The sequence below is a fragment of the Oncorhynchus nerka genome, linkage group LG20, assembly GCF_034236695.1.
Source record: "Oncorhynchus nerka isolate Pitt River linkage group LG20, Oner_Uvic_2.0, whole genome shotgun sequence".
Classification (NCBI taxonomy): Eukaryota; Metazoa; Chordata; class Actinopteri; order Salmoniformes; family Salmonidae; genus Oncorhynchus; species Oncorhynchus nerka.
This window is the reverse complement of record NC_088415.1, coordinates 50,245,739-50,270,042: the sequence shown is the minus strand read 5'-3', so window position 1 is coordinate 50,270,042 and position 24,304 is coordinate 50,245,739. Positions and strand designations below refer to the sequence as shown.

Below are 24,304 nucleotides of genomic sequence, written 5' to 3'. Positions count from 1 at the left end.
CCGCTCAGGAAGGAGACGCGTTCTGTCTCCTATAGATGAACGTACTTTGGTGAGAAAAGTGCAAATCAATCCCAGAACAACAGCAAAGGACCTTGTGAAGATGCTGGAGGAAACAGGTACAAAAGTATCTATATCCACAGTAAAACGAGTCCTATATCGACATAACCTGAAAGGCCGCTCAGCAATAGCTGAGTCACTGCTCCAAAACCACCATAAAAAAAGCCAGACTACGGTTTGCAACTGCACATGGGGACAAAGATGGTACTTTTTGGAGAAATGTCCTCTGGTCTGATGAAACAAAAATAGAACTGTTTGGCCATAATGACCATCGTTGTGTTTGGAGGAAAAAGGGGGATGCTAACAAGCCGAAGAACACCATCCCAACCGTGGGTGTGCCTTGCTGCAGGAGTGTCTGGTGCACTTCACAAAATAGATGGCATCATGAGGAAAGGAAAATTATGTGGATATATTGAAGCAACATCTCAAGACATCAGTCTGGATATCAAATGGACAATGACACCAAGCATTACTTCCAAAGTTGTGGCAAAATGGCTTAAGGACAACCAAGTCAAGGTATTGGAGTGGCCATCACAAAGCCCTGACCGCAATCCTATATAAAATATGTGGGCAGAACTGAAAAAGCATGTGTGAGCAAGAAGGCCTACAAACCTGACTCAGTTACACCAGCTCTGTCAGGAGGAATGGGCCAAAATTGTGGGAAGCTTGTGGAAGGCTACCCGAAACATTTGACACAAGTTAAACAATTTAAAGGCAATGCTAGCAAATACTAATTGAGTGTATGTAAACTTCTGACCCACTGGGAATGTGATGAAAGAAACAAAAGCTGAATTAAATAATTCTCTCTACCATTATTCTGACATTTGTTATTCTTAAAATAAGGTGGTGATCCTAACTGAACTAAGACAGGACATTTTTTCTAGAATTAAATGTCAGGAATTGGTAAAAACTGAGTTTAAATGTATTTGGCTAAGGTGTATTTGGCTAAGGTGTTCCACTGTATTTTGTGCTGCTGCAAAGCAATGTTCTATTCTCGTAAGAAAAGCTAAAAGGGGATGATTGCGACCACTTAGTAAACAAAAAATGTAGACAAATGAATGTTGGGCCTTACTTTCCCATCATGGCACTCTTGAAGAAAACGGATGAAAAACAAACTTTGGCGTTTTTCAGGTTATTCATATTTCTACCGTAATGCCAAGACAATAAACACTTTATTTAAAAAAAAATGTTTTACCCCCTTTTTGTGGTGTCCAATTATTAGTAGTTACTGTCTTGTCTCATCGCTACAACTCCCATACGGGCTCGGGAGAGACGAAGGTTGAGAGCCACAGTCCTCCGAAACACAACCCAACCAAGCCGCACTGCTTTTTAACACAGCGCACATCCAACCCGGAAGCCAGCCGCACCAATGTGTCAGAGGAAACTCCGTACACCTAGCGACCTGGTCAGTGTTTATTTATTTTACCTTTATTTAACTAGGCAAGTCAGAACAAATTCTTATTTTCGATGACGGCCTAGGAACAGTGGGTTAACTGCTTGTTCAGGGGCAGAACGACAGATTTGTACCTTGTCAGCTCGGGGGTTTGAACTTTCAACCTTCCGGTTACTAGACCAACGCTCTAACCACTAGGCTACCCTGCCGCCCCAGTGTACACTGCGCCCGGCCAGCCACAGGAGTCGCTGGTGCGTGACGAGACAAGGATATGAGACAAGGATCCTCCCTAACCCGGACGACGCTAGGCCAATTGTGCGTCACCCCATGGACCTCCCGGTCGCAGCCGGCTGCGATAGAGCCTGGGCTCAAACCCAGGGTCTCTGGTATAGCACAGCGATGCAGCACCTTAGACCACTGCGCCACCCGGGAGGCCAGACAATAAACACTTTTTAAATCAAGAAGTTATTCCCTGCGTTTTCTTCAAGAGTGCCTTGATAGTGAAAAGTAAACCACATAATACATTTTCCATTCACTAAGTGGTGGCCATCATCCCCTTTGTTTCCCCGCCAGTCACAGGATACCCTTTTCAAAGAGGCCTTAATGTTTCATCCATTCGAGTAGACCAGCACATCGTTTTTTCTTCTCAATGCTCTATTGTTTTTGTCGGCAGCTGTATGTGGCTGTGTTGACAGCCAGTAAAAGCCATTTTAATCTTTGTCAAAAACAACATTAGTAAATGGGGTGGCCTTTGTAGCCTGGAAACAGAGCATGATTCAAATGTGCATTTTTTCCCTGGTCAGAGTGGTACTCACGGGCCGGAGGAAGGGCTTCTGGACCTGCTTGGTGAGGATGTGGAACATGTCGACCGTCTCTGTAGCCAGGGCCAGGTAGGAGCGGGACACCCGCTCATCCTGGGTCAGCTGGGACTGGCGGCTCTGCTGCTGATCCTGAGGGAGAAATGGAGGAACACTCAGTGTTTCAGTCTTAAGGCACTACAAATGAGCTTCGTAACACATTTATAAGCACTTCACAACCCATTTGTTTTTTCCCCAGAAATTCCGTACTGACCTTGGGAAGCTGATCCCACTGCTCCTTGTTCTTCATCTCCTCCTGGACCTCATGGATGCGCTTCAGGGACTCCAGGCTCTCGTCCAGCAGGAAGGTGGTGTCGTTGATCAGCATGTTGATGCAACGCACAAATTGTTTCCCGGAGCTACAGGGGAACAAACAGATGTATTGATTGACTGGGAGGCCTGTGGAAGCCACACAGAAAATTCACTACGAGTCTGAACTAGTTCCGAGTACATTTTACACGCACCATACAACCATGACCGGACACCTATTTAGACCAGGCCGTCACCATAAAAGTAATTGTCATGGGATAAATACTAAGCTTTGATTTTAGCCCACTTACTTGAACTCTTCCAGGAAAGTGCCATGGTGGCCCATGTTCTGCCAGAGGCTCTTGAAGATGGTGCTGATGTGGTAGCGGATGGTGAACTTGTCATAGAACTCGCTGGTGGCACCGGTGTGCTCCACGTCTGTGGGAGGGAGGAGTCACTCAGTCAGTTGCCTGTGAGAATCAGTCCACTTAACATTTTCAGACAACTGAGTCGAGCCAAGCCGTACTACACATCCACTGTAGTTGATGGAACCAACTACAGTGGATGTAGCGCAAAACTGAATCCCCCCGCACCAAGTGGTCTCACCAGTGTAGAACTTCATGAGGGCTGGGACCAAATGTTTGACGGACAGTTGGTGGTTCTCCATCATCTCAGAGAAGCGCTGGGTGCGCGGCTGCACAGCTGGGTTGGTGACAAACAGAACCTCCACCAGCTTGGCGATCAGGTAGGGGTTCCGGATGTAGTTCTGACTGCAGATGAACACCACCAGGAAGGTGACAATGTTCTGGACGCAGGGCTCATACAGGACCTGAGGGGAATACCTGGCAGGGCATCGAAAATGGATGCTGACTTTCAGTCAAAATCCATTTCTCAGAAGATGCATTATTTTACCTTTTTAAAAAGGTAATTTCTATATGACCCCCATTCAAACACCCTCTTATTTAAAAGTGTTCTGCAGATATACCCTTGTTAATTCATATTGTGTAACCAGCAATTTGGGAGGGGTGTTAATTAAAATGTATGTAATTCATCTTTCCTTGATTTCTTGCTTCCTCTCTGCTCACCACCTCCTCATAACGCACTGGAGGAGAAGGTCTGGGGGGGGGACCTTTGAACTTCTCCTCCAATACGGTTTGAGAAGGTGTAGAGAGGATGTGAGGAAATGAGGGGAGACTAAGAAAAAGTCAAACAGAGGAGAGACTGTCCAGGGAGGAAGAGGGTCCCCCTCATGCATGTAGTAATACAAGGAAAGATAATGTCTGCTGCATGTCAGGGCCAGGAGTCTCTCTGGTTGGGTCACATCGTTAGGAAATCCTTCTGGCTCTACTCATATCACATCCCTTTGAAGTTACCATTTATACAATACTCCAATAAATGTATAAAAGATAAACTGAAACATTTGCTTCAGGTAAAACAGGGTAAATTAACACGATCAATCCCACTCTGGTGGTCCCCATTGTAGAGTCTGTTGGTCAGGATTGGCTAAAGCTCCAATGAAGTTGTTTTAGGAGCCAATCAAAACTAAGGATACAGCAGCCCAGTTTTTATGACATAAAATAAAATACAAATTTAACACCCAAGTTTGTAGAAATGTTTTTTTTATAATTATGACCATCGATCTGTCAACTTACTGCACAACAAAAAGCAGGAACTCAGCCACATCTTCAATGTAAAACTCTGGCAGAGCAGCAAAGCTTTTGGGGATCTCGGGATTCAGTGGTAGAGTTGTGCTGCAAAAAGGGAAAGAAGGAATATAAGGGAGCGTCATTGACCCACTTAATGCAAGTCACAAACAATACAAACAATAGCTCAATTGCTCAGTTGTGCACCAGGGCCTCCCACTCCTCTTTCTATTCTGGTGAGAGCCAGTTCGCGCTGGTTCTGTGAAGGGAGAAGTACGAGATCTTCAGTTTCTTGGCAATTTCTCGCACGGAATAGCCTTAATTTCTCAGAACAAGAATATACTGACGCGTTTCAGAAGAAAGGTTTTTGTTTCTGGACATTTTGGGCCTGCAATCGAAACCCACATATGCTGATGCTCCAGATACTCAACTAGTCTAAAGAAGGACAGTTTTATTGCTTCTTTAATCAGAACAAGTTTTCAGCTGTGCTAACATAAATTGCAAAAATGTTTTCTAATGATCAATTAGCCTTTTAAAATTATAAACTTGGATTAGCTAACACAACATGCAATTGGAACACATGAGTGATGGTTGCTGATAATGGGCCTCTGTAGACCTATGTAGATATTCCATTTTAAAAAAAAGAGGTTTTAAATCAGCCGTTTCCAGCTACAATAGTCATTTACAATATTAACAATGTCTAACACTGTATTTCAGATCATTATTATTATTTTAAAAATGGACAAAACATTTGCTTTTCTTTCAAAAACAGGGACATTTCTAAGTGACCCCAAACTTTTGAACAGTAGTATACACACACACACACTGAGCAAAAAAAAGAAACGTCCTCTCACTGTCAGCTGCGCTTATTTTCAGCAAACTTAACGTGTAAATATTTGTATGAACGTAAGATTCAACAACTGAGACATAAACCGAACAAGTTCCACAGACTGAACAAAGGGGGGGGTTCAAAATCAAAAGTAGTCAATATTAAGTACTGTAAGTACTGTAGTGCATCGCCTCCTCATGGACTACACCAGATTTGCCAGTTCTTGCTGTGAAAGAGTTCCCACTCTTTCACCAAGGCACCTGCAAGTTCCCGGACATTTCTGGGGGGAATGGCCCTAGCCCTCACCCTCTGATCCAACAGGTCCCAGACGTGCTCAATGGGATTGAGATCCGGGCTCGTCGCTGGCCATGGCAGAACACTGACATTCCTGTCTTGCAGGAAATCACGCACAGAACAAACAGTATGGCTGGTGGCATTGCCATGCTGGAGGGTCATGTAAGGATGAGCCTGCAGGAAGGGTACCACATGAGGGAGGAGGATGTCTTCCCTGTAATGCACAGCGTTGAGATTACCTGCAATGACAACAAGCTCAGTCTGATGATGCTGTGACACACCGCCCTAGACCATGACGGACCCTCCACATCCAAATCGATCCTGCTCTAGAGTACAGGCCTCGGTGTAACGCTCATTCCTTCGACGATAAACGCGAATCCAACCATCACACCTGGTGAGACAAAACCGCAACTCGTCATTGAAGAGCACTTTTTGCCAGCCCTGTCTGGTCCAGCGACAGTGGGTTTGTGCCCATAGGCGACGTTGTTGCCGGTGATGTCTGGTGAGGACCTGCCTTACAACAGGCCTACAAGCCCTCAGTCCAGCCTCTCTCAGCCTATTGCGGACAGTCTGAGCACTGATGGAGGGATTGTGCATTCCTGGTGTAACTCAGGCAGTTGTTGCCATCCTGTACCTGTCCCGCAGGTGTGATGTTCGGATGTACCGATCCTGTGCTGTTGTTACACGTGGTCTGCCACTGCGAGGACGATCAGCTGTCCGTCCCGTCTCCCTGTAGCACGGTCTTAAGCGTTTCACAGTACGGACATTGCAATTTATTGCCCTGGCCACATCGGCAGTCCCCATGCCTCCTTGCAGCATGCCTAAGGCACGTTCACGCAGATGAGCAGGGACCCTGGGCATCTTTCTTTTGGTGTTTTTCAGAGTCAGTAGAAAGGCCTCTTTAGTGTCCTAAGTTTTCATAACTGTGACCTCAATTGCCTACTGTCTGTAAGCTGTTAGTGTCTTAACGACCGTTCCACAGATGCCAGTTCAGTAATTGTTTATGGTTCATTGAACAAGCATGGGAAACAGTGTTTAACCCCTTTACAATGAAGATCTGTGAAGTTATTTGGATTTTTACGAGTTGTCTTTGAAAGACAGGGTCCTGAAAAAGGGACGTTTCTTTTTTTGATGAGTTTATATACATACACACACACAAAATATATGGGGAGTTGGGATGATGCAGACTTATATTGATGAAGCCGCAATATTAAAGCTGATCCATACATTTTTTAAAATTCAAACTTAAAAGATGAGGAAGTTGATTCTAATATAAAAATAAACATCTTTGAATTCTTAGGTTAGTAAGAAAGGTGCATCCCTCACTTAGTTCACGTTATTTAATTTATCCAGGTAGCCTACTTTACTTCGTAATATAACCTTATATTACAGCATTAAAACAGTTCCCGATTGTGGCATAGTAACTTACTGTGGGTAGGCAGGATCCACCATGCGTAGGATGAGCTGAATGACCATACTGTAAAACTGCAGACATCTGCGTAACAGGTTCTCGTCCAGAAGACCCGCATCGGTACAGGCTTTGGAGCGCACCAGTTTCTGGCAGGGACAAAGACCACAAGATAGAGGGTTTCTACTGAATATTGTCCTTCACTCATGTTGTGACAAGTTAAAATGTTGAATTTTCCTGTCTGCAACACTAATTTCAGCATAAAGCATGTATGAAACAATACAAAATAGAAGAACATTTGGAAAGAAACTATGACGCACTGGAGAAATGTTGCGTTTACTGTTTTCGCAATTCAAATTCACCAAAGATGTATCACGTATGACAAGTAGAACACAAGCAGATGGGAGAGTTGGCAAAGTTCCATACGACTGAAAACTGAAAACAAATCATTAAACTTAAAAAAAAATTTAAGTTAGCAAACCTTAAGCTGGGTTTTGCATCTCTTCAGCATCTCTCGGTGTCGGCTGGCCAGCGGAGAGTCCTTCCACTGGCTCTCACTACTCTTCAGCTCTTCCACCGTCCTGCCACGTCAAACAACAGGGTCATCTTCATTAGGGCACACCATAGCAAAACTGATAACGAAAAAAAGCCTCTCTTATTGGACCACTTCAAACTGACTGTGTGTGTGTGTGTGTGTGTGTGTGTGTGTGTGTGTGTGTGTGTGTGTGTGTGTGTGTACCTGTTGAGCTCGCGAATGGCTCTCAGCCTGCGGATGTAGCGTCGGCAGCCTGGTAGGATGGACAGGTGGTGGGTGTGCAACGTCAGAAAGAAACACTCTGTGGGGAACTTGGGATCATACAACTTGGAGGGGTCATCTGTCGATAAAAACAATTAGGACAATTCCAGATAGGTGAATGGCACATCCAGTTAGTCAATTTTGCAGGTAATAATAATTTTAATGAATCCCAATTAGCAGACACCTATCTAAAGCGACCTACAGTCACGAGTGCATACAGTACATGGCATATACAGTTGAAGTCGGAAGTTTACATACACCTTAGCCAAATACATTTAAACTCAGTTTTTCACAATTCCTGACATATAATCCTAGTAACAATTCCCTGTTTTAGGTCAGTTAGGATCACCACCTTATTTTAAGAATAAGAAATGTCAGAATAAAAGTAGAGAATGATTTATTTCAGCTTTTATTTCTTTCATCACATTCCCAGTGGGTCAGAAGTTTACATACACTCAATTAGTATTTGGAAACATTGCCTTTAATTTTTTAAACTTGGGTCAAACGTTTCGGGTAGCCTTCCACAAGCTTCCCACAATAAGTTGGGTGAATTCCTTTGGCCCATTCCTCCTGACAGTGCTGGTGTAACTGAGTCAGGTTTGTAGGCCTCCTTGCTCGCACACGCTTTTTCAGTTCTGCCCACAAATGTTCTATAGGATTGAGGTCAGGACTTTGTGATGGCCACTCCAATACCTTGACTTTGTTGTCCTTAAGCCATTTTGTTACAACTTTGGAAGTATGCTTGGGGTCATTGTCCATTTGGAAGACCCATTTCTGACCAAGCTTTAACTTTCTGACTGATCTGACTGTCTTGATGTTGCTTCAATATATCAAAATAATTTGTCCCTCATGATGCCATCTATTTTGTGAAGTGCACCAGTCCCTCCTCCAGCAAAACACCCCCACAACATGATGCTGCCACCCCCGTGATTCACGGTTGGGATGGTGTTCTTCGGATAGCAAGCCTCCCCATTTTTCCTCCAAACATAACGATGGTCATTATGGCCAAACAGTTCTATTTTCGTTTCATCAGACCAGAGGACATTTCTCCAAAAAGTACAATCTTTGTCCCCATGTGCAGTTGCAAACTGTAGTCTGGCTTTTTTGGGGCGGTTTTGGAGCAGTGGATTCTTCCTTGCTGAGCGGCCTTTCAGGTTATGTCAACATAGGACTTGTTTTACTGTGGACATAGATACTTTTGTACCGGTTTCCTCCAGCATCTTCACAAGGTCCTTTGCTGTTGTTCTGAGATTGATTTGCACTTTTCGCACCAAAGTACATTCATCTCTAGGAGACAGAGCACATCTCCTTCCTAAGCGGTATGACGGCTGGGCGGTCCCATGGTGTTTATACTTGTGCACTATTGTTTGTGCAGATGAACGTGGTACCTTCAGGTGCTTGTAAGGATGAACCAGACTTGTGGAGGTCTACAAATTTTTTTCTGAGGTCTACAGGTACACCTCCAATTTACTCAAATGATGTCAATTAGCAGCAACCAGTGTTGCTGAAATAGCCATTGGAGCCATTGGACTCTGGAGCAGTAGAAAAGCATTCTCTGGAGTGATGAATCACTCTACACCATTTGGCAGTCTGATGGACTAATCTGGGTTTTGCGGATGCCAGAGGAACGCTACCTGTCCCAATGCATAGCTCCAACTGTAAAGTTTGGTGGCGGAGGAATAATGGTCTGGTGCTGTTATTCATGGTTCGGGCGCATTAGTTCCAGAGAAGGGAAATCTTAACACTACAGCATTCTAGATGATTCTGTGCTTCCAACATTGTGGCAACAGTTTGGGGAAGGCTGTTTCCTGTTTCTACATGATGGCCCCGTGCACAAAGCAAGGTCCATACAGACATGGTTTGTTGTGATCGGTGTGGAAGAACTTGACTGGACTGCACAGAGCCCTGACCTCAACACCATCAAACACCTTTGGAATGAATTGGAACGCTGACTGCGAGCCAGGCCTAATCGCCCAACATCAGTGCCCGACCTCACGTATGCTCGTGGCTGAATGGAAGCAAGTCCCCATTGCAATGTTCCAACATCTAGTGGAAAGCCTTCCCAGAAGAGTGGAGGCTGTTATAGCAGCAAAGGGGGGGGACCAACTCCATATTAATGCCCATGATTTTGGAATGACATGTCGAAGAGCAGGAGTCCACATACTTTTGGTCATGGGCGGCAGGTCGCCTAGTGGTTAGTCGTTCTGCCCCTGAACAAGGCAGTTAACCCACTGTTCCTAGGCCGTCGTTGAAAATAAGAATTTGTTCTTAATGACTTTCCTAGTTAAATAAAGGTAAACTTAGTGTGTCTGACAGCTGGCAGTTTCATGGCAGCTGGAAATAGGGTTGCCGCGAAACCCTATGAGTACTGTGTCATTATTACGCCGGTCGTTGTGTTTTTTACACAACATTTCTGATTTAGGCCTTTATTACTACAGCCGACAGCACACTATGAGCCAAGAAAAACATTTTCCTCAACACCCTAGGATTACACCCAGAGTTTAGTCTCAACTTTCTCAATTGTCACATTATTCAATAATAAATCTAAATTAGGTTCAGCATTGAGCGAGTGATGTGTCCCAAACATTATGCTTTTAGTTATTGAGATATTTAGCACCAGCCTATTGTTAGAGTTGCTCTATGTTAAGGGTTTTAGTTATTTATTTTACTGTTGCAGCCGACGTGTATATTGTTGAGTCGTCAGCGTACACAGACACACAGGCTTTATTCAAGGTCAGTGGAAGGTCTTTAGTAAAAACAAAAAACAATAATGTCCCTAGCCTGCTGCACACCACACTCAACTGAATTTGCATGCGAGGATTCCATTAACGAAAACCCTCTGTTCTATTACAGAGCAAAAATATAAACACATCATGTAAAGTGTTGGTCCCAAGTGTCATGAGCTGAAATAAAAGATCCCAGAAATGTTACAAACACAAAAAGCTCATTTCTGAACAAACAAAAAAATGGCACAACCCTGTTAGTGAGCATTTCTCCTTTGCCAAGATAATCCATCCTTCTGGCAGGTGTGTCATATCAAATTTAGCAAATTTAAACAGCATGATCATTACACATGTGCAACTCGTGCAGAGGACAATAAAAGGCCACTCAAATGTGCATGTTTTATCATACAACACAATGCCACAGATGTCTTAAGTTTTGAGAGAGTGCAACTGGCATGCTGACTGCAGGAATGTCCACCAGAGCTGTTGCCAGAGAACTTCATGTTAATACATTACCATAAGCTTCCTCCAACATCATTTTAGAGAATTTGGCAGTACATCTAACCGGCCACACAACCTCAGCCCACGCGTAATCATGCCAGCCCAGGACCCCCACATTCGGCTCCTTCACCTGCAGGATGGTCTGAGATGAGCCACCAGGGCAGCTGAGGAAACTGTGGGTTTGCACAAATGAAAAAATGTCTCAGGGAAGCTCGTCTGGGTGCTTGTCATCCTCACCAGGGTTTTGACCTGACTGTAGTTCGGCATCGTAACCGACTTCAGTGGGCAAATGTTCACCTTCGATGGCCACTGGAGAAGTGTGCTCTTCACAAATGAATCCCAGTTTCAACTGTACCAGGCAGATGACAGACTGTGTATGGCGCCGGGTGGGAGAGCAGTTTGCTAATGTCAACGTTGTGAATAGAGTGCCCCATGGTGGCGGTTGGGCTATGGTATGAGCAGGTATAAGCTACGGACAACAAACACAATTGCATTTTATCGATGGCAATTTGAATACACAGAGATACTGTGATGAGATCCTGAGGCCCATTGTCGTGCCATTCATACGTCGCCATTGCCTCATGTTTCAGCATGATAATGGACGGCCCCATGTCACAAGGATCTGTTCACAATTCCTGAAAAATGTCTGGATACTCAGACATGTCACCCATTGAGCATGTTTGGGATGCTCTGGATCGACATGTACGACAGCATGTTCCAGTTCCCGCCAATATCCAGCAACTTTGCACAGCCATTGAAGAGGAGTGGGACAACATTCCACAGGCCACAATCAACATCCTGATCAACTCTATGGGAAGGAGATGTGTCGCGCTGCATTTGGCAAATGGTGGTAACACCATATATTGACTGATCCACACCCTACCTTTTTTCTAAGGTATCTGTGACCAACAGATGCATATCTGTATTCCCAGTCATGTGAAATCCATAGATTAGGGCCTAATGAATTTATTCAATAATTTCGCTACACCCGCAATAACATTTGATTTTATTATATGACCTGTAACTCAGTAAAATCTTTGAAATTGTTGCATGTTGCGATTATATTTTTGTTCAGGTCACTCAATCCGGACAGAATTGGCAGAGGTGTTGCCATATTTACAAAGGACAATTGAAATGTTTCTGTATCTTTTGCTAGCTTTGTCCCTAAGCATCTTGTTCTTAAATGCCGGCCGTGGTCATAATAACCAGCTGACACTAGTAGGATTGTATTGTCCTCCCTGGGCTCACTCATGTGCTCTTAAGAATGATCTGAATTGCTATGCAAGTATGGTAAATCTGAACTGTTAATTATGGGCAATTTTAATATTGATTAGAGTACGTCAATGTCAGATACGATGAAAGATATTTGTTCTGCGCAAAACCTCCCTCAACTGATAACAGCCTACACGGCCGAATCCTAAAGATCCATTGAAATCTACCTTGATTATCTTATTTTGACGAATACTCCAGATAAATGTTGCTAGTGGGTTTTTCCAGCTGGATTTTAGTGACCATTGCCCAGTTGTGTCAGAGATGTGAAAATGCATAAACCTAAGCCTCATGTCATCACTAAGAGGCATTTTAGTGAAAGCTTTTTTACATGATTTTTATTTTAGTGCATCTCAGCTATCACTGAACCTGATTTAGCTTAAAGATGGTTAACAAAAGGTCTTCAATACTATTGTAGATAATTATGCTCCCTTCAAAACTCAGAGTTAAAGGTAAATTGAATGCCTGGTTCATTCCTAAATGATCTGAAGTCATTCCTAAGAGGCCAGGACCACAGGCATAGGCCCAGATTGCTTCCTCAGTTGCCTAAAATATTGCCAATGTGTAAGACGGATCAAAAAGGCTCAATCTGATTATGTAACCACTCTTTCTGATCGTAAAGGGAACCTGGCTAAATTCTGAAAAACTGTCAAAACTCTAAAGGGTTGCACTTCATTCCCTCTGCCCCATCAAATGAATTCAGACTCGGGCCCCATTAGACAAAAATGCCATCATTGATAGAAGCGTCAGACCCTTCTATCTCAAAGAATGGGCAAAACGCTGATTCAGAAATTTTGCAGATTGACTTGGAAAATGGTCGTCAAGTTTTTGCATTTTGGCACTTCACAGAAACATCTGCTATAGATACCAAGAAATCCACAGGGGCCGACTCATTTCAGCACTTCACAGAAACATCTGCTATAGATACCAAGAAATCCACAGGGGCTGACTAATTTCAGCCAGGTCTGCTCAAGTGTGCTGCCCCCCTCATTGCTGGCTCAGTAACCCACATGTTAAATCTAACATGGTTATGGGGAAATATTCCTAAAGTTGGGAACACACTTATGTGCTGCCACTCCATAAGGGCGGGGTTAGTCGAGTTCTTGATGATTATCATCTCCGGGCTTCCATGTCAAGCTAAGATTCTCAAATCCTTGGTAAAATAAGCAACTTCACTCCATCTGAGCCTGGTATTTTGAATATAAATCAATCTGGGTTTATGCCAGGGCACAGCACTATCACAGCAACCACATGAGTTGATGATGATATTGTCAATGCTTTAGAGGCTAAAATGAATTGTGCTGCCTTGTTTGTGAACCTGTCAACAGCATTTGATAACGTTGAGCATGTTATTTTTTTGAACAACTTATCCTCGATTGGCCTGGGCTTTGACGCCTGCTCTTGGTTTCATGATCATCTAAGTGACAGACTTGCCTAGTTAAATAACTCAGGCCATTGTGATTGGCGGGGTTAAGTACATAAAGGTGTTCCGCAGCTGTGCAGGAAGCCCTTACTGATTGTTCATGGCACCCTTTGTTTTATCACAGGAAACAGTTGTATAACTCACTGTATTCTTACCAAAAGGTTGTCTGGACCTCTTTGAAGTCATGAAGGTCACATCATTACGCTCCTTTTGTTCACAAAACCTGCTCCAGAAGCTTCCGACTTGCTTAACTAACATTATTAAGATTTAAAATTCCAAGCAATCAAACCCGTTCACAAGGTTGGTTAACTCTGAAGACACCAAAGGAGTCTTCAGACTTATATCAAATCGGCTTTTAGTTTTTCTACTCCATACGTTTGGAAAAACAGTACAAAAAGAGGCCTTAGTGTCCGTGGATTAGTTTAGAGAGTGGACAGAGGAATTGTTTTAGTTGATTGTGTATATTTATGTTTGTCTGTGCAATTTGTATCGGGCTGTATTTTATTTGTTTTATATTGTATTTCAACATTTTGTTCTATGAAATTGTATATGCAGGGCTCCCTTAAAAAAGAGACACTGGTGTCAATGTGGACTCCCTGCTAAAATAAAAGGTAAAAAAATAAGATTTGTGCAATAGCAAGAACTTCGCTATAGTAGCTAGCTAGAGGGAGTATTCAGCATTGAGTGTGCAATCTGGCGTTGTTAGCATAAGTCATGACGTGCCCTGGGGGGAGGATCATAGCCCCCCTCTGGAGGTGACAATCCCCACAGTGAAATGGTGAATTTCTACTAGACCAGCCAGAATCCAGCGCAAGCCGAGTATGGCAAAATGGAATGAACTATCGATCACCACATAAAAGTGATTAAATAATGGATGTCACGGTTATCAGTCTGCAGCTGAGAACGTACGTGGCCTCGGACATAGACACTCCTCTAAGAAAGACCGGGTACTCCAACGTATCCACTCTAATCAACACTACGACCAGAAAGACTCAACAAAAGGACAATGGCGATCTCTACTGGGCAAACCAGACTTTTACATCATCGACGCATTTATCGAAGACCAATGTAGGACCTTGAGAAGCTATGATCACGCAAATATAAAATCTTATGATATATATATATAAATATAAAAATAAGCCTGAGGTGTCTTCAGAGTTAACCAACCTTGTGAACGGGTTTGATTGCTTGGATATATAAGATTTTATATTTACGTGATCATAGCTTCTCAAGGTCCGATAGAGACCCATTCCTTTGTCTCTCCTCCTCCCGCTCCTTCTTCAACCCCCCTTTGTGTAACCAGCTGTCATATCAGGTTAGTCCACTAGGCACTTTTCATGGCATGATTAGTAATCAATGTATAATCTATTCTGTAATTCTGTGTGATTTATTTAGGTAGTTAGTAAATAAAAAATTACGCCAATTTGTGTATTGCTGATTCACAATGTACAGTCGTGGCCAAAGGTTTTGAGAATGACAAATATTAATTTCCACAAAGTTTGCTGCTTCAGTGTCGTTACATATTTTTTTGTCAGATGTTACTATTGAATACTGAAGTATAATTACAAGCATTTCATAAGTGTCAAAGGCTTTTATTGACAATTACATGAAGTTGATGCAAAGAGTCAATATTTGCAGTGTTGGCACTTCTTTTTCAAGACCTCTGCAATCTGCCCTAGCATGCGGCCAATTAACTTCTGGGCCACATCCTGACTGATGGCAGCCCATTCTTGCATAATCAATGCTTGGAGTTTGTCCACAAGTTTTCAATGGGATTAAGGTCTGGGAAGTTCCCTGGCCATGGACCCAAAATACCTATGTTGTGTTCCCCGAGCCACTTAGTTATCACTTTTGCCTTATGGCAAGGTGCTCCATCATGCTGGAAAAGGCATTGTTCGTCACCAAACTGCTCCTGGGTGGTTGGGAGAAGTTGCTCTCGGAGGATGTGTTGGTACCATTCTTTATTCATGGCTGTGTTCTTAGGCAAAATTGTGAGTGAGCCCACTCCCCTGGCTGAGAAGCAACCCCACACATGAATGGTCTCAGGATACTTTACTGTTGGCATGACACAGGACTGATGGTAGCACTCACCTCGTCTTCTCCGGACAAGCTTTTTCTCCGGATGCCCCAAACAATCGGAAAGGGGATTCATCAGAGAAAATGACTTCACCCCAGTCCTCAGCAGTCCAATTCCTGTACCTTCCGCAGAATATCAGTCTGTCCCTGATGTTTTTCCTGTAGAGAAGTGGCTTCTTTGCTGTCCTTCTTGACACCAGGCCACCCTCCAAAAGTCTTCACCTCACTGTGCATGCAGATGCACTCACACCTCCCTGCTGCCATTCCAAAGCAAGCTCTGTACTGGTGGTTCCCCGATCCCGCAGCTGAATCAACTTTAGGAGACAGTCCTGGCACTTGCTGGACTTTCTTGGGCGCCCTGAAGCCTTCTTCACAACAATTGAACTGCTCTCCTTGAAGTTCTTGATGACCTGATAAATGGTTGATTTAGGTGCAATCTTACTGGCAGCAATATCCTTCACTGTGAAGCCCTTTTGTGCAAAGCAATGATGACAGAACGTGTTTCCTTGTAGGTAACCATGGTTATCAGAGGAAGAACAATGATTCCAAGCACCACCCTCCTTTTGAAGTTTTGTCTGTTATTCGAACTCAATCAGCATGAGAGTGATCTCCAAGCCTTGTCCTCGTCAACACTCACACCTGTGTGTTCTCTAGGGGAGGGGGCAGCATTCGGAATTTTGGATGAAACGCATGCCCAAATTAAATGGCCTGCTACTTGGACCCAGAAGATAAGCTATGCATATAACTGGTAGATTTGGATAGAAAACACTCTAAAAGTGTCTGTGAGTATAACAGAACTGATTTGGCAGGCGAAAACCTGAGAAAAATCCATTCAGGAAGTAGCTTTTGTTTTGTTTTTGTAGTTTTCTATTCAATGCCATTACAGTATCCATTGATTTAGGACTCAATTTGCAGTTCCTATGCCTTCCACTAGATGTCAACAGTCTTTAGAAATTGTTTCAGGCTTGTATTCCGATAAATGAGGGAGTAAGACTGAATGAGTGGATCCTGCCGTGTCGCAGAGCTTTTTCATGCTCAATCCCGAGAGAGTGCATTTCTTGTTTACCTTTTATATTGACGACGTTATTGGACAACGTTATTGTCCGGTTTAAATATTATAGATAATTTAGGCTAAAAACAACCTGAGGATTGAATATAAACATTGTTTGACATGTTGCTATGAACTTTACGGATACAATTTGGATTTTTTTTGCCTGCCTGTTTTGACTGCGTTTGAGCCTGTGGATTACTGAAGAAAACGCGCAAACAAAACAGAGGTTTTTGGATATAAATAGACTTTTTAAATCGAACAAAAGGAACATTTATTGAGTAAATGAATATCTCCTGATTGCCACCATATGAAGATCAAAGGTAAGGGATTAATTTTCTCTATTTCAGAGTTTTGTAATGCTTCTGCTTGGCAGGTTACTGTTTGTAATCATTTGTCAACTGGGCTATGTTCTGGGCTAGGTATGATCTGGGCTAGGTATACTTTCGCCGAAAAGCATTTTCTAAATCTGACACCGTGGTTGGATTAACAAGAAGTTAATCTTTAATCCTATGTTTTCAGAATTTTTATAATGAGCATTTCTGTATTTGAATTTGGCGCTCTGCAACCTCACTGGATGTTGGCCAGATGGGACGCTAGCGTCCCACATACCCTAGAGAGGTTAACGAGAGAATCACTGACATGATGTCAGCTGGTCCTTTTGTGGTAGGGCTGAAATGCAGTGGAAATGTTTTTTGGAGGATTCAGTTCACTTGCATGGCAAAGAGGGACTTTGCAATTAATTGCAATTCATCTGATCACTCTTCATAACATTCTGGAGTATATGCAAATTGCCATCATACAAACTGAGGCAACAGACTTTGTGAAAATGAATATTTGTGTCATTCAACACTTTTGGCCACAACTGTAGACTAGGGTTCGTGCAGATAGATCTTACGATGTTCAGATGACTGATAGAAGGTAAAGATTAATTAATGACCGATTGATAACTGAAATGTAACAGATCTTTAGATCTCTAAGAGTTCATTGGGAAGATGGAACTCCTTAACTTATGGCTGTAATCCCGATATCGGGATAAGTGTCATCAACAACCTCTGAATAGCATAGCGCTACATTCAATAAATATTACTACAAATATTTATATTCATGAAATCACAAGTGCAATATAGGAAAACACAGTTTACCCTTTTGTTTTCCACCTGTCGTGTCAGATTTTGAAATTGTGCTTTTCAGCGAAAGCAATCCAAGCGTTTGTGTAAGTTTATCGATCGCACGACAAAGCATTAAGTACACTTAGCATCAGGAAGCTCGGTCACGAAAATCAGAAAAGGAATCAAATGAATCGTTTACCTTTGATGATCTTCGGATGTTTTCACTCGCGAGACTCCCAGTTACATAACAAATGTTCAGTTTGTTCCATAAAGAGTATTTTTATATCCAAAATAACGCGATAAACAAACGGAAGTATGTTCAGAAATCCACATCAAAGAGCGGTCACGACAACGCAGATGAAAATTCCAAAAAGTTTCTATAATGTCCACAGAAACATGTCAAACATTTTTTATTATCAATCCTCAGGTTGTTTTTAAAATATTTAATCGATAATATATCAACCGCAAATGTCCTTCACAGTAGGAGAGGGAAAAGCAATACCGATCCAAATTCTGTTGCGCGAGCAAAACTCATGTGACCACTTGACGCGATGTTATCGTTCTGGCTCATTTTTCAAAATAAAAGCCTGAAACTATGTCTGAAGACTGTTGAAACCTTGAGGAAGCGATAGGAAAAGGAATCTGGTTCATATCCCTTTAAATCCAGCAAAGGGAGGCTATGGAACATGGACTTTTCAAAATAGAAGCCACTTTCTGTTTTGATTTTCCTCAGGGTTTCGCCTGCAATATCAGTTCTGTTATACTCACAGACAATATTTGGACAGTTTTGGAAACTTTAGAGTGTTTTCTATCCAATACTAATAATAATATGCATATATTAGCAACGGAGACTGGGGAGCAGGCCGTTTACAATGGGCACCTTTCATCCAAGCTACTCAATACTGCCCCTGCAGCCATAAAAGGTTAAATAAACTTCTCCGTGGTGCCCCAGGTTGAGTTAATTATTGCATTATTTTATTCAATCACGTAATCAATTAAACGTTAGGTAATCAATTTGATAAAATTGCATGCCGTCACATTAATTATACTAAAGACACATCCCAGAATTAATTTCATATGGATTGATTTGAGACTGATTCAGCCAGCAAGCAGACACCAGCTAGCTAACGTTTGCTAGCTAATTTCCGTGCACATTTTGAATTTCATTAATACTGATTCTACCACTGCTAGATGTACAATTAGGTAGTGAAGACCTGCTCATGAAAAAAAACTTCAAATATTAGTTACAGGTTTAGTTTTAAGGTGAGATTAACTCAGACTTGAGGATGTAGGGAGTTCAGTGGACGATGTCATCTTGATTACATTTTCTAATGTTAACATTTACATTTACATTTACATTTAAGTCATTTAGCAGACGCTCTTATCCAGAGCGACTTACAAATTGGTGCGTTCACCTTAAGACATCCAGTGGAACAGCCACTTTACAATAGTGCATCTAAATCTTTTAAGGGGGGTGAGAAGGATTACTTTATCCTATCCTAGGTATTCCTGAAAAAGGTGGGGTTTCAGGTGTCTCCGGAAGGTGGTGATTGACTCCGCTGTCCTGGCGTCGTGAGGGAGTTTGTTCCACCATTGGGGGGCCAGAGCAGCGAACAGTTTTGACTGGGCTGCGCGGGAACTGTACTTCCTCAGTGGTAGGGAGGCGAGCAGGCCAGAGGTGGATGAACGCAGTGCCCTTGTTTGGGTGTAGGGCCTGATCAGAGCCTGGAGGTACTGAGGTGCCGTTCCCCTCACAGCTCCGTAGGCAAGCACCATGGTCTTGTAGCGGATGCGAGCTTCAACTGGAAGCCAGTGGAGAGAGCGGAGGAGCGGGGTGACGTGAGAGAACTTGGGAAGGTTGAACACCAGATGGGCTGCGGCGTTCTGGATGAGTTGTAGGGGTTTAATGGCACAGGCAGGGAGCCCAGCCAACAGCGAGTTGCAGTAATCCAGACGGGAGATGACAAGTGCCTGGATTAGGACCTGCGCTGCTTCCTGTGTGAGGCAGGGTCGTACTCTGCGGATGTTGTAGAGCATGAACCTACAAGAACGGGCCACCGCCTTGATGTTAGTTGAGAACGACAGGGTGTTGTCCAGGATCACGTTATCATCATGTTAAGACAGCATATTGTAACCAAAGTTATTTTTAGCTATACCATGAGTATTTGCAAGTTAGCGCGACAGACGTCTGCACAGATCTGTCTATCTGACATGAGACAATGACGCTTATTAGACTTGGTTTCAATGAGTAAGACAGATCTGTAACTCACATTCCTATGCGCATTTGGTTGGGTCATGAACAAAGCTACATATCAAGCCTTTAAAGATGCATTATTGCTTATTGCAGTTAACCACAGAAATACTTTGTTTTCTGTAAACAATAGGCCTATATGCTTTTGTTCATGTGTGGAGACCACTTAGGAGACCTATGTTGACTCAAGAGAACCCCTAGAGGCAAACGTTCTGTATAGCCATTAGCAGTGTGCCTACAAATCTTCAGTGTTCCTATGCATAATCTCAACTAGACCTGTGTTCAAATGGCATTTGTTTTCTTGCAAATGCTTAGCTGTGCTTGATTGAGCTTGCCTGGCACAACAGACACAATTGAATAGTTCCAAACTTTCGGTACTCTGGGCCAACTCAATCCAATGCTAAAGCATTTCATTTGATTTTAATAATATGTTTATTATTTTACAATAAAAAGTCAAATAAAAAAGACAGCAATACTAACTATGACATTCATTGTACTGTTGAATGGATGGCCAATTTAGAGGACAAAACAAAACTTAACTCACACATACACAAAATAAAACAAAATCCTATTAGGTGGTACATGTATAAGAAGACAGCATCTAGTCATTACAAGCAGTGTAGTTAAGCCAAAAATAGATATTGAGTGGAGTACAGCACAGAGTAGCAGCAGATCGTCAACCCAGTTATGAAGCGGGACTAGACCATTTATCCAGTATCGGCTGCCATATTTTGTAAAACATTGGACTTCTATTGGAGGTATTGTATCGAATCTTTTCCATATGTATTACATTCCCTAAATCCCGTAACCACATTTCAAAGGTGGGTACAGTCTCCAGTTTCCAAAATTGCAATATGAGCCTTTTGGCTAATAGAGTACAAAGAGAGACAGCTTTCCCTTCGTGGTTATTCCCATCAACTGTACCAAACAGAGCGGTCAATGGGTCTGGGGCTAGAACTCTATCAAAGGCTCTAGATAAATAATCAAAAATGAGAGCCCAGTAAACATGTAACTTAGGACATGTATAGAATAAGTGGGTCAATGTCCACTCATCCTGCTTGCACCTCTCACACAGTGGTGAGGTGTCCGGGAATATTTTATGCAGTTTTACTTTTGAGTAATGTAACCTGTGTATCACCTTAAACTGTACAAGGTTGTGTCTGGCATTCACTGAACTGTGGTTTATATTCCTGAGAGCTTCTACCCAGTCCTCATCTGAGATTTCTGACCCAAGTTCATGTTCCCAAGCCCTTTTAATGGTGTCTGTGGATACCTCTATGTGGGCCTGTAGCACATCATACAGTCTAGAGACCGACCCTTTTGAATGGGGTTTGACAAGGATCAAGCTATCTAATGTTGGACTATTTGGCTTCATGCCATACTGTGGGATATGTGTCCTTACGAAATTCCTGATTTGGAGGTATCTGAAAAAATGTGTTGTTGGCATGTTGAACTTTCCCTGTAATTGTTGAAATGAAGCTAACCGACCATCTATGTATAGGTTACCAATTGTTGTGAGCCCCTTCTCCCTCCACTGTGAAAACACCACATCATCCAATGCGGGGTGGAAAGCATGATTCAGGCAAATCGGGCTGTCAATGTATACAGTGGGTATGTTAAGAAAATACCTAATCTGTTTCCAGATCCTAAACGTATGACAAATGACTGAGTTAGAGTCATAAGTGGATTTTTTCACATATGATGGGCTATTAACAAGTGCAGGGAGTGAGGAACGTTGACAGGAGGCCTGCTCAATCAAAAGCCATGCAGGCATATCCTTCTGTCTCATCGCAGGTAAGCTTTCCCTCCAGAAAGACACAATGTTCAGATTAGCAGCCCAGTTTAAAGTGAGGAAGGCCAAAGCCCCCCTCTATTTTGTACTTGCATAAATGCTTCTTTGAAATTCTGTCTGCCTTGTTATCCCATAAAAATGAAGTTACTATATTGAATCCAGTTTCTTAAAATAGCTTTGTGGTATGAAATTGGGTAGACATTGGAAGAGGTAAAGAAACCTGGGTAGGACAACCATTTTGATAGCGCTTATACGACCAACCAAGGAGATAGGCAGAGTTTTCCAAAAATCTATATTTTGTTTAAGCTGATATATTTTCATTTCCCAATTCACTTTCAATAGCTGATCAAGGTCTCTTGTCAGTACAATGCCTATATGTCCATAGGGGGAGTAGCAGTGGGGAATATGTCCATAGGGGGAGTAAGCAGTGGGGAATATGTCCATAGGAGGAGTAGCAGTGGGGAATATGTCCATAGGGGGAGTGGGAATATGTCCAGTAGCAGGGGGAATATGTCCATAGGGGGAGTAGCAGGGGGAATATGTCCATAGGGGAGTAGCAGTGGGGAATATGTCCATAGGGGGAGAATAGTCCAGTGGGGAATATGTCCATAGGGGAGTAGCAGTGGGGAATATGTCCATAGGGGAGTAGCAGTGGGGAATATGTCCATAGGGGAGTAGCAGTGGGGAATATGTCCATAGGGGGAGTAGCAGTGGGGAATATGTCCATAGGGGGAGTAGCAGTGGGGAATATGTCCATAGGGGGAGTAGCAGTGGGGAATATGTCCATAGGGGAGTAGCAGTGGGGAATATGTCCATAGGGGAGTAGCAGTGGGGAATATGTCCATAGGGGGAGTAGCAGTGGGGAATATGTCCATAGGGGGAGTAGCAGTGGGGAATATGTCCATAGTCCAGGGGGAATATGGGGAGTAGCAGTGGGAATATGTCCATGTCAGGGGGAATATGTCCAGGGGGAGTAGCAGTGGGGAATATGTCCATAGGGGAGTAGCAGTGGGGAATATGTCCATAGGGGGAGCAGGGGGAATATGTCCATAGGGGGAGTAGCAGTGGGGAATATGTCCATAGGGGGAGTAGCAGTGGGGAATATGTCCATAGGGGGAGTAACAGGGGGGAATATATCCATAGGGGGAGTAGCAGGGGGGAATATGTCCATAGGGGGAGTAGCAGGGCGAGGGTGGAGCAGGTATCCAACTATTCAGCAGCCTGATGATCTGAGGGTAGAAGCCATTGGACAGTCTCAGTTTTTGAAATGATGTTCCTGTACTGCCCGTGTCTAAATGATTGAAGCGAGGAGAACAAGGCATGGCTTGGGTGGCTGATGATCTTCTTGGCCTTTCTGCGACACCTGGTGTTGTCGGTGTCCTGTAAGCCAGGCAGTGTGGCTGCACTATCACCCTCTGGAAATCCTTGGTGGAGGTGTAGTTGCCGTATCAGGCTGTGATGCAGTCCGACAGTGTTCTCTCCATGGTGCTCCTGTAGAAGACTGTTTGGGCCTTCGGGGACAGGCCAAATTTCTTCAGCATCCTGAGGTCACTACGGTGTCCGTGTGGTCACACCATTTCAGCTTCTCCGAGATGTGTACCCAGAGGAATTTGAAGTTATTGACCATCTCCACAGCAATCCCGTTGATGAGGATCAGTGTCGAGGAGGTAATGTTGCCTACCTTCACCACCTGGGGACAGCCTGTCAGGGAGTTCATGACCCAGTTGCATAGGGAGGAGTTCAGACCCAGGGCTGTGAGTTTTGTAATGAGCCTATAGGGCACTATGGTACTGAAGGCCGAGCTGTAGTCGATGAACTTACATATGTCCTCAGTGGAGACGGTGTGTAGCCCACGTTGTCTTCTCAGCAGCTCAGGGTCATTGTGCTCAAATCTTGAGAAAAAGGTGTCCAGCTCGTCTGGTAGGTTGACGTTGGTGACCGTGACTCTCGTGTTTTATTTCTTGTGTGTTTTTGTCATTTTTTTGTGCTACATTGATAACTACATTGTTGGGTTTGGAGCTGGCAAGAAAGGCATTTCACTGTACACTTGAAACATTATGACGACAATGGTGGTGTCCAACTAGATAGAACAGAAAAATGGAGCTGACAAATGGTTCCATTCTGATGCATAGGGGATCTATGACATCGGCGTATTTATTGTTATATTATCTATGGGTGTCCACTCACGTATCTCGGCCAGCCAGGGCTTGAGCTCTTCCATGGTGGCCTTGAGCCGGGTCTCCTCACGGCTGACCTGCAGGCGGCAGAGGGGGTGGAAAATGTAGTACGGGTCTACCATCTCCAGCTTGATCTTCATGCTCAGCTGTTGCAGCACCGACAGGAAGGTAATCATGAAGCCGTCTGTGGACACCAGCTTGTCGTCTGTCTGCGAGAGTAGGGGAGGAGGTGGGAGGGGAAGATATTAAATATAATATGAAATAAAGAACTGCTCCGTCCCACTCCTTTCATATGTATTTGTTTCCGATAGGACAGTGAAAGAATGACAGCGACGGTGGGGGGAAAGCAGTGTGTGCTGGAATAGCAGTGGGTCTCTTCAGACCTTTTGGCCAGACATTCTAGCTT

General features: G+C 43.4%; 1 protein-coding gene across 1 annotated transcript in view; it reads right to left on the bottom strand.

The window, feature by feature from the left end:
* LOC115102707 (ubiquitin conjugation factor E4 B-like) overlaps positions 1–24,304 on the bottom strand; it is a 96,676-nt gene that overhangs the window by 14,601 nt on the left and 57,771 nt on the right. Inside the window, 9 exon segments of the mRNA XM_065005561.1 lie at positions 2,266–2,400; positions 2,522–2,666; positions 2,868–2,994; positions 3,163–3,398; positions 4,209–4,307; positions 6,752–6,879; positions 7,212–7,311; positions 7,470–7,605; positions 23,909–24,107. Of these exon segments, the coding sequence (XP_064861633.1) occupies positions 2,266–2,400; positions 2,522–2,666; positions 2,868–2,994; positions 3,163–3,398; positions 4,209–4,307; positions 6,752–6,879; positions 7,212–7,311; positions 7,470–7,605; positions 23,909–24,107 (1,305 nt within the window).